Here is a 10,519-nt window from a genome sequence, read left to right on the forward strand (position 1 = left end):
GCCCGGTAACCACGGCAACCAGCCAAGATGCTTCGAGGCGACGCGACAAGGCGGCGTGGAAATGTCTGAGTCAACTGGATTTTCACAATAAAAGGAAGAAAAACAATAGTCAAAAAGGTCACAATGTAATGGTTACATAATTATGCTAATAATAATCCAAATCATTTTTTTTTATTGTAATAGAAATGTATTCTTCGGAAGGAATAAGTTATCAAAACCTCATTCAGGAATTTCTCCTTTTCGTGATGATTTTTTCGATATTTAACTGAAACCTTCGTTCTCGCCTCGTACAGGAAACAGGAAAAAGAGATCCGCTGCATTCAATGAAATGATCCAACACTCTCTTTATTGTTTTTATTCACCTTTCCAAGCATAAAGGAACCATGGGCTGGGTAGAAGAAGTAGACGTTGTCATGGTGACGTAAGAAGTTGACCGTATTTAGAATGAGGGCAGAAAATCGCATAATACCTTTATTTTGAAACTCAGATTCTAATGAAGGTGACAAACGCATTCAAATAAGGTTTCAAAGTTTCCGTCACTCGTAATTTACCATTAAAACCCATTTCAATACTGAAAAGGTTTTGTTTGTGCGGCCGGTTGTTTGTTAGTAGAAGAAACTCGTCTCCTCTTCGTTGGGTTTTGTCCTCCGGGGGGGGGGGGGGTTTCAGCTCCAAACCGCCAGCGATTAATAATTTATGGATCGTCCCATTATGCCACTTTACACAGTTCAAAGGCGGCGCATTTGCATCCCAATTTGTTCTCTGTGGTATGAAGACACGCTCAGCCTCTTCGCATCAGTATTTGTCTCGTAAATGGAATTTGGGACGGCCTGTCCTCACATCAGCGGATAAAGAAGATTAAAGTGCCCCCCCCCCCGCCCCCCCGGCTCGGCCTCGGGGGCTTTGATGTGTCTCGAGATGCTTCTGAGGAAGCCAGACATGAAACACAGTCGACTTGTGATTGTGTTCTTACAAAAGGCCCGTGTTGAACCACAGTGTGACTTTGGGGGGGCATTTAATGTCCTAAAAATGAGACACAGCTTATATTTATGTTTATTACAACATGTCCAAGTGTCACCTGAACACTGAACATTCCATTATTTTTCTGGCCCAAACAAAAGGCCTCTTCATAGAAAAGAATGAAGGTCAAAAGGAAGATGCATGAAATGTCACCGCTTACATCTGCTGTCTCACAAATGACCATTGATCGGCAGCCCGGAGACTCGTTCTTATTTACAGCCTGGTTTTTTTTGGGGGGGGGCGATGTTTTTGTTTCTCCTGTGAATCCCCCCCCCATGTGTACATGTGTACAGTCTCCCTGCCCGGCCTCCATCTGTCTGTCCATGAAAAGGTCTATTATGATCCTCAGCTCTTTGTACAAATGGACCACTAAGCCGACAGGGACCCCCACCCCCTCCTCATTGACAGCCCCCCCTTCCCTGAAACATTAGCCCTGGATTCCAAGGAGCTCGTCCTGCCTCTACATTAATTATCCAGTGGAGGGATTCCTAATTTTAACGAGTTTTAAAAAGCTCCGTCTTCAGACTCGCTGGAGAAAAGAATCAGAGAGGCGGGGGGGGGGGGTTTATTAACCCTACAGTGACTAGCTAATGTGATTGAAGTGGAACCACCTGGCGGAGGGAGGGGGGGGGGGCTGTATAGTCAGCTGCCACTGAAGGCCGGCGACCAGGTGCTGCAGCCTCTTTAATGGTTGCCATGTAACAGCCTGCTTCAGTGCGGCGGGGGGCTGGGGGCCAGGATTAAATAAAAAGCTGTTGCTGCTAGCTAGCACACAGGGCTCCATGCCCCCCCCCCCCCCCCACAGACGGAAGGACGAGGGAAGGGACCGAGGGAGGAGGCGAGCGCTCCGTGGCTCCAGGAGGCTGACGGCGGCGGTTTGGGTATCAATCTGCTGCTTCAGGCCGAAGGACTCCTGAACTCTGGGAGCCTCTGGGGGCCAAACCTTAGAAGTGCACAAGAAAGAGAGCGGGGAGCGGGGGGGCTGCGTAAGCCTCTTCACCGCTCTCCCCGCAGAAAATCAATGCGCAGGATGTTTTCGGTTTGAAAAGAACCAAAAAGACCCAAAAACAAATCCCCACTGGATGAATCTAACTTTGAAATTCTCTCTCGTTTTGCTGTGCTTTGGGTCTCCGTCCCGTCCTGGGGGGACACATCTGTCTCTAACTGCTGTCTGCTGCTAATCGGGTAGCTCAGCGAGCGTCAGAGAGTTTGACGTGGTCGCCGTGACAACAGCGGCTGGTTCTGGAGCCTTGGCTTCGGCCATCTTGGATTATATAGCTGAGGCTTAATCTCAGCTCTCCATCCGTATTAGTGGGTTATTCATTAGTGGTCAAAGGTCAAGGTCACTGTGACCTCAGCGTCTGTCCCTTTCTCAAGGAAGTGATATCTCCATATTTGGGCGAGTGGGTGGAGCCCGCTGGTCCTGCATGGCGGCCGAAGGGTGGAATGACATCATCGAGTCCCCTTTATACATACCAGCTAACGTTAGCATAGCAAAGGCTAAGGCTCATAGTAGATCCTTTGATATATTATAATATATGACACTGTGCCACTTTTTAAATTCTCACTTCTCCTTTGTCCTTTTTCACAGAGGCTTCAGGGGGAAACTGAACTGCAGCTTCTTTACAGTAAATCTCTGCAGTGGAGTTTGTGGATGTAACTTAATCTTCCTGAAGCCGTGGCCACAGATGCAGGAGGACGCTGCTGCGTTCAGGGACCTTCACCCTCCCCTCTGCCCCGGCTGCCAGGTAACCGGCCCGGTGGGGGGGGGGGGGACTGGGACGTTACTGCTTCTAGATAACAGAACAACAAGGGGAACATTTTATTTGGACCAGCATTGAGTCATTATATAAGTAGTGCATGCTGATAATAATGAAGAATGTAGAAACATCACAAATAACTCTAAATGCTGTTGCATTATATTAATATGTTTACACTTTGTTAAGATAATAATATTTGAAATATTAAAATCCGCTCTTATGTGTTCAATTAACCATCACCATCACCTTCAAAGACACTAGACGTCTATGGGAGCAGAGGAGTCGCCCCTGGTGGTCACTTGACAGAATGCAGCCACTCAAAGATACTTTTTTGATTCAAACCCTTTTTGGAGCTGAAACATTCCCTCGCCTGCTGAATCCTTGTGCGTCTCACATGAAAAGCTTTGAATCAGAGGAGAGCAGAGGGAACGCGTCAATGTCATTTCCCTCCATTGGTCGCCCCCCTTTCGGGAGAACAAAGGGCTGCGTGCTAACGCGCCGCGAACCTTCCATCGAGCGCCGTGCCAAGACGCCTTCAATGGCGCCGCCGGGCCGCCAGGGAATCGTCTTCAAAGCCTGATGCAGACACCTCATCCGCACACATTCAGCCCCCTTCTCAGTCATCATTTGGTATTAAAGGTGTTTTTCTTGTGGTCGAGTGGTTTTTAGCGAGTTGGTCCATCTGTCTGACACCCCCCCCCCACCCCCCACCCACCATCTCCCCCATCAGGGGGGGGGCGGTATCAGGTTCCACCGGGTGTCAGCTTCTTGTTGCTGTTTTGTTGTTGTTGTTTTTTTTACAGGAGACGGGAGGGATTTGGCAGCGGCGCGATGGCGTCCAGCGGAGCGACCGGTCCAGCCAGCGGACAGGGAGGGGGGGAGGAGGGGGGGCGGCCATCTGTGGGGGGAGACATGCTAGACGTTTCCCGGCTTGTCTGTCTCAAATGGTGCCAACAAGTGATGGCGCCTTCTTGCCACGCTGCAGTGACATGAAGCCAGTGAGCCAAAACAAACACAACCCCTCAAAAGAGAGTCGATCCTGCCGGTTCTGCCCATAGCGTCATTCTGTGTGGTGACCAGCAGGGGGCGACTCCTCTGCTCCCATAGACGTCTATGAGGAAATGACTCTACTTCTCTCTTGATTTATTCCCTCAGTAAACATTGTAAACATGAGTTTATGGTCTCAGTCTCTAGTTTCAAGTCTTCTTCAATGCAGCATGATGTTCATTTAGTGAATGATGGTCCATTTAGAGTCAAATCATTTAGAAGCTGAAGAGGTAGATGAGGAGGTGTGAGGATGAACCATCAGTAGCTGTGTAAATAGAGCATGAAGCAGCTTTGAGCTTCTCCTCACGCCTGCAGCTGGGGGACAGCAGGAGATAATGACCTGTCAAGACGTCCTCACATCACCTCTGAGGTGAGGGGCTTCTCGTCATGGTCCGCCATCGAGATAATCCCCCTCGCCTGCAGCGCCATCCGCCAATGAAACACGCCGTCCCACTGCGCGGTTCAGACCGGGTTAATCCAGCCGCAATGAGGAGGCCTCAGCTGCAGGCGGCCCAGAAGACATTTCAGACCTCACGTCACCACGACGACAGGCCGGCCGCATTGATCCAGGTCTGCTGACACACACACGCACACACACACACACCCCAGTGGTCCTGTAACCTTTGGGAATCACTCTTTAAAGTTGTGACATCAGTAGATTTGAAGCGTCTGGCGTCACTAATTAAACACTTTAGTGGGTGGTTTATTCTTAATGTTGAATCTGCACATTTTCCAAGTCTGTCCGTCACGGAGGAGCCGGAGTCTCCAGGGTCAAAGGTCAGAAAGAGAATGAGGGATTATAGCCGTTAAGTTCAAATCAGACAAACATATTTAGTGTCTTCAGAAGCTTCGAAGTGGGAGGAGCCGTTTCAGAAGTAAATTCACATTCTTTCTTTTGATGGTGTTGAGGAGGAAAGATGCACAAAAAAATAACTGCTAAAAAGCTTCTGGTTCTTTGATGCTAAATCGGATGTACGCTTAAAAACACGGAGGGAAAGGTCACACACAACTCCCAGGGTGCATTTGGGCAGAAAAGCAACCAATCGATGAGCTTCAAACATCGGCCAGGTCGCCTTCCGGTTTGATCTGAAGCTGAAAAGGATCAGCATCTCCGTGCCAATGATCTCATTTCCATCTCTGCTAAACCGAATAAGTGAGCAGATGACGTTTTCCTCTGCGTGTGGTTCAAGAAACGAAGACGCTGCCGTAACAGAGTTTTGACACGTGCTCTTCACCGTATTTGTGCCTTTAACCGTGTAACAGAGTTACTGATGTACTATAAAACAGGATTATTTGAACTCATTTTCCACCCTTTTCCTCATTATTTGTACCCATGTGTTCCTCCAATGACTCTAAAGTGGCCCAAAACTACTCAAATAAAGTGTGTTTGGGAATCTGAGGAATTTGTGTTGCATCAGCGAGCTTCCCATCCGTCACATGAGGTCAGTAAATGGATGTTTTATCGGTACGGTGGGACTAGATACCATAGATTTAGAGTGTCGTTCTCTCCTGGTTTCAAAGCATTACACAGTTTTATGTGCATTCCTTTTATTTTCCTTTCAGACTATTGATCCATAATCTCACCATAAAGTCGTTATTGTTGAGACAGTGATTCACACTGTTCTACATTTGCCCACGCCATGATATTCATTCATATGTAATATATGTATTACTTTCATCTATAACACCTTTATGTCGTTAACATTGATAACGTTTGTCGGACTGGAAGCCTCCGGTTAACCCTCGGCCTCCTGCTGAGCTCTGATTGGCCTCCATCCTGTCTGGGCACGCCGTCGCCACCAGCAGCACCGTCACCATCACAACCAGGACACCCCCCCCCCCCCAGTATTAACAAACCACATAACAGCACAGCCTCCCGAGCTATGAGGAAGGAACTTCATTAGAGAGAGAACCTCTGGGGGGGCTCTGGGGGGTCTCTGGGGGGGCGGAGCTTCTGCTAACGAGGGCTGGGAGCACCTGTGGCGGCTGATTGAACCTGGGGGACGTTCTCTCGCTCTACATCAGCGTCCTGCTGCCCCTGAGGTCACAGCGGCGCGCTGCTGAAGGCTTTCAATGCGCACCGTGGTGCATCATGGGAGGGGCCGCCGTGGTTTTGACTCCGGGAGGGGGGGGGGGAAGTCAGCAGGTCGCCCTGCGAACCCTTCAGGGGCGTTTCTTTTTCTCTGTGTGGCCTCATGTGCAACAAATGACTGACCTCCATGAAAAAGAGACCACGTCTTTAGTAGCAGCAGTTCAAATGAAACGTGTAATATTATTAGATACGTTTTAAAACAAAAATGGGGGAATATTATCCAACATTTGGGAGAGTGAGCACGTCTGTGTGTGTTTTATTCATTGAACTATTCACATTTCTACCTTCAGCCTCTCCTCTCTGCTCTGTGGATGTATATGTTGTCTGGTGAAATATTCTAAATAAGACACCTAGAATAAAATCATTTTGATGAAATCTGAAAATGTTAAGCTTAGTTTCGGTTGCTTTTTTTGGCGGAACAGTTCGACGCACAAGACTTCGCTTTTTGTCTATGGGAGCAGAGGAGTCGCCCCCTGCTGGTCACTACACAGAAATAGAGTCATTTCCTCATAGACGTCTATGGGAGCAGAGTAGTCGCCCCCTGCTGGTCACTACACAGAAGTAGAGTCATTTCCTCATAGACGTCTATGGGAGCAGAGGAGTCGCCCCCTGCTGGTCACTACACAGAAGTAGAGTCATTTCCTCATAGACGTCTATGGGAGCAGAGGAGTCGCCCCCTGCTGGTCACTACACAGAAGTAGAGTCATTTCCTCATAGACGTCTATGGGAGCAGAGGAGTCGCCCCCTGCTGGTCACTACACAGAAGTAGAGTCATTTCCTCATAGACGTCTATGGGAGCAGAGGAGTCGCCCCCTGCTGGTCACTACACAGAAGTAGAGTCATTTCCTCATAGACGTCTATGGGAGCAGAGGAGTCGCCCCCTGCTGGTCACTACACAGAAGTAGAGTCATTTCCTCATAGACGTCTATGGGAGCAGAGGAGTCGCCCCCTGCTGGTCACTACACAGAAGTAGAGTCATTTCCTCATAGACGTCTATGGGAGCAGAGGAGTCGCCCCCTGCTGGTCACTACACAGAAGTAGAGTCATTTCCTCATAGACGTCTATGGGAGCAGAGGAGTCGCCCCCTGCTGGTCACTACACAGAAGTAGAGTCATTTCCTCATAGACGTCTATGGGAGCAGAGGAGTCGCCCCCTGCTGGTCACTACACAGAAGTAGAGTCATTTCCTCATAGACGTCTATGGGAGCAGAGGAGTCGCCCCCTGCTGGTCACTACACAGAAGTAGAGTCATTTCCTCATAGACGTCTATGGGAGCAGAGGAGTCGCCCCCTGCTGGTCACTACACAGAAGTAGAGTCATTTCCTCATAGACGTCTATGGGAGCAGAGGAGTCGCCCCCTGCTGGTCACTACACAGAAGTAGAGTCATTTCCTTATAGACGTCTATGGGAGCAGAGGAGTCGCCCCCTGCTGGTCACTACACAGAAGTAGAGTCATTTCCTCATAGACGTCTATGGGAGCAGAGGAGTCGCCCCCTGCTGGTCACTACACAGAAGTAGAGTCATTTCCTCATAGATGTCTATGGGAGCAGAGGAGTCGCCCCCTGCTGGTCACTACACAGAAGAAGAGTCATTTCCTCATAGACGTCTATGGGAGCAGAGGAGTGACAGTATTTAAATACATCCTTATTGCTTAATAATATTTCATTATTAGAATCAAAAGGTAAGTAATGATGTCTAATAAATGTAATGTAGCAAGAAGTACAACATATTACCTCAAAAAGCTGAAAAAATGGAAATAAAAGAACACAAGTAACATGTTTGACATGCATAAGGTTCCATTAAGTTATTTTCTAAAATCTCTGGGGCAGGAGCCAAGAGACAAACATAGCTCCACTCAGAGGGGTCAAAGGTCACGGACCGGCATCTGACTAGATGTGATGCTTCATATCAATAAGGAATAAAAATAAACCAGGAACAAGGTCGTTCCCTCAGCTGAACAGATGCTTTCGGCCCGGGATCAAAACTCCACGAACTCTGTAAAAAGAAGCTGCGTTTCCATGGCGATCAAGGACCTGCCTTCCTCTTAAGTCATTTACCGCAGTGATGTGCAGGCATGCAGGGAAGCTAATATGATATTATTTGTTGATATTTGATGATTAACAGTTGATCCAAAACTGAAAATGGAGCTCTTGGGTAGGATACATATCTATATTTATATAAAAATAAATCCTTCATTACGTAAAACAGTTTTCCATCTCCGCTAAACCAAAAGTCATTTTGGATTATTGCTAATGTGACTTTTTAATTTTAAGTTCCAGCTCACAACAATGACAATGTTTAAAACTTGTTTATTCCATGAAGGGATTTGTGTTATCTGAATAATGATGATCAAAGACTTTTACTAAATAGAGTTGGTTTGTTTAGTTTGAAAAAAGGAGGCGGAAGAATCTCCAACTATTTTTAACAAATGTAAACAAAGTAACACAGAGACTTTATTAAGGCTCATTCAAACCCAACAATGTGAATAAAACACGTGAAAAACAGCAGCGATGTGAATGAAAATCAATTTATTAAGAAGAGAAAGAGACAAAAGAACTTTAACCTCAAAGGAGCTACTCTCCTCATCAGAGCACATTGATGACATCACTCCACCATGTCTCCACTTAGCAGGAAGCAGTTTGAAGCTTTAAAAGGTTTGAATGTTAAGAGCAAAGAAAACATGTCAAAATAAACCCTTTATTTTAAAATGAAAAAAATAAAATAAAAGACAGAAAAATTAAAAATCACAGGGTAGATTTCCCGTCTCTGTGATGTAGAAGCTGTGGATCAGTGGAGTCTGACAGAAGCAGAAGGTTCTCCAACGTTTTCATAGACCACTGCACCTTCATCTCCATCTTCATGCTGCACCTGTGAGGAGCAACACCTGAGACTCTGAGACAAAGGGAGCAGAGGAAGCAGCATCAGTGCTGAAGACAAGAAGAAGAATCCCTGTTATGATGAACTCACTCTGTGATACAGGCCTCACTTTATTCTTATTAGAAACTAGTGAATTATCACAAACACAGAGTCTGGTTTCATGTTTTAAACTCACAGCGTTGACGTCCATCAGGGTTTCTCTCCCTTAAAGACAGAAACACAACTTTCATGTGAAGGTTCCTGTGTGTGAATGTTCCTGATGGAAGTGGACGTTCTCACCTTTAGATCTCCTCCATGTGAAGACGCCAACAACAAGAACCAGCAGAGTCGCTGCACCCAGAATGATGAACCTCCACCAGCCTGCCAATCAGAATCCACATCAAACACTTCTGTCCCACCTTCATCCTCCAGAAGGTCGTGAAGGTCGGGAGGAAACATCCTCACTCACTTTGGATGGTTGTAGAGCCTCTCTGGTCAGGTGGTGTAACGTTCCCCCCCCCCGATGGGCCTCCTTTGGTTTTAGTTGAAAGTGAAACACAGACACAAGAAAAGGAGATGAAATAAATGAAGGTTTACTACCTGAGGAGACTGAATGAGGAATAAAATGATGTCATCTTAAAACAAACGTACCTGTTTGTTCACATGAGAACTGACTGCAGGCTTCAAAATGCACAGTTTTTCCACTTTGATCGTCTCTCACTTCACATTTCAGTGACTGATAATAGTTTGACTTCTGATGAAGAGGAGCTTTAAACGTCACAGTGGCTTCACAAGCAACGTGTGATGCCTTCACATCAGTCGTTTCACCCTTATAAACCCACTCTGCTGCGTGTTTACACTCAGAGGAGCTCCACACAGAGCAGGACAACACAACCAGACCCTCGTAGTCCTTTTCCTCCACTGATGAAGATGTTCATAATGTGAGAAAAACAACAAGAGTTACATTAACTTCTTCATCATTTAAATGATAATAATGTTTCAGCTTGAGCTGAAATGATTTAATGTAAATACTCACTTGTAATAACAAACAGCTCAGACACACCATCTGCACCTTGTTGTCTTCCTGCTTTATCAAAGTCTCTGTTGGTGTAACGACCAGCATCTTCACCTGAGACCTTTCTTATAACCAGAGAACAGTTTGCTGTCAAACTCATTCTGTTGGTTTTAGCTTCTGGAATCACAGAATCATTCTTAATCTTCCCAAGTTCAACCAGCGCCACAGTTGATCCAAAACGACTGTAAAGCCAATTAGATCCGTCACATCTGTCCTGATTCACATGGTTAGAAGGTAAAGTGACGTCATCTCCGGCTCTGACGAGGAAGTGGGGGTCAGGGGGGGTTCGTCCACTTACTATTGACACATATGAAAGAAGTGAGGTAAGAATACAGCTCTTCAGACTCCAGTGACACGTGATGAAGACATTAATAACAGCATGAGACGTCCAGGGGACACTGGACATGACAGTGGACGGTTGGACTCTCCTCACGTTGGTGCAACAGTTGCTGTGTGTTTCCTGTTCTTACCTGTAGCCTGAAGCAGCAGCAGCATCACACAGAAAGTCCTTTGAGTCCCTCTGAGGTCCACCATGGTGTCTCTGCTCCTCAGGGCTTCTGACCGAGTGCTTCTCCCTCACAGACGCAGCTTCTGCTTCCTCTGCTTGGACCAGCGTCACTTCCTCATCGTGCTCGTAGAGACGCCGTGTCACAGCTCTGAGGAGTGCTTT

General features: G+C 46.9%; 1 protein-coding gene across 1 annotated transcript; it reads right to left on the minus strand.

The window, feature by feature from the left end:
• Positions 1 to 8,431: 8,431 nt before the first annotated feature.
• LOC119195009 (uncharacterized) lies at positions 8,432 to 10,519 on the minus strand. The gene is made up of 7 exons (XM_037449573.2): positions 10,320 to 10,519; positions 9,811 to 10,146; positions 9,426 to 9,695; positions 9,244 to 9,306; positions 9,075 to 9,155; positions 8,971 to 8,999; positions 8,432 to 8,810 (listed from the first exon to the last, which is right to left on the minus strand). Exons 1-7 carry the CDS (start codon positions 10,381 to 10,383, stop codon positions 8,706 to 8,708), a joined length of 948 nt encoding a protein of 315 aa, XP_037305470.2. The 5' UTR covers positions 10,384 to 10,519; the 3' UTR covers positions 8,432 to 8,705.

Source organism: Pungitius pungitius, chromosome 20 (genome assembly GCF_949316345.1).
Source record: "Pungitius pungitius chromosome 20, fPunPun2.1, whole genome shotgun sequence".
Lineage (NCBI taxonomy): Eukaryota > Metazoa > Chordata > Actinopteri > Perciformes > Gasterosteidae > Pungitius > Pungitius pungitius.

Excerpts from the sequence above, each read along its gene's own strand:
- LOC119195009 (XM_037449573.2), bottom strand. The coding sequence starts at position 10,383 with ATGGTGGACCTCAGAGGGACTCAAAGGACTTTCTGTGTGATGCTGCTG. Across the intron at positions 9,307-9,425 it reads GTTCTCATGTGAACAAACAG|GAGGCCCATCGGGGGGGGGG; the intron begins GTACGTTTGTTT and ends CTAAAACCAAAG. Across the intron at positions 9,000-9,074 it reads CACATGGAGGAGATCTAAAG|GGAGAGAAACCCTGATGGAC; the intron begins GTGAGAACGTCC and ends TCTGTCTTTAAG.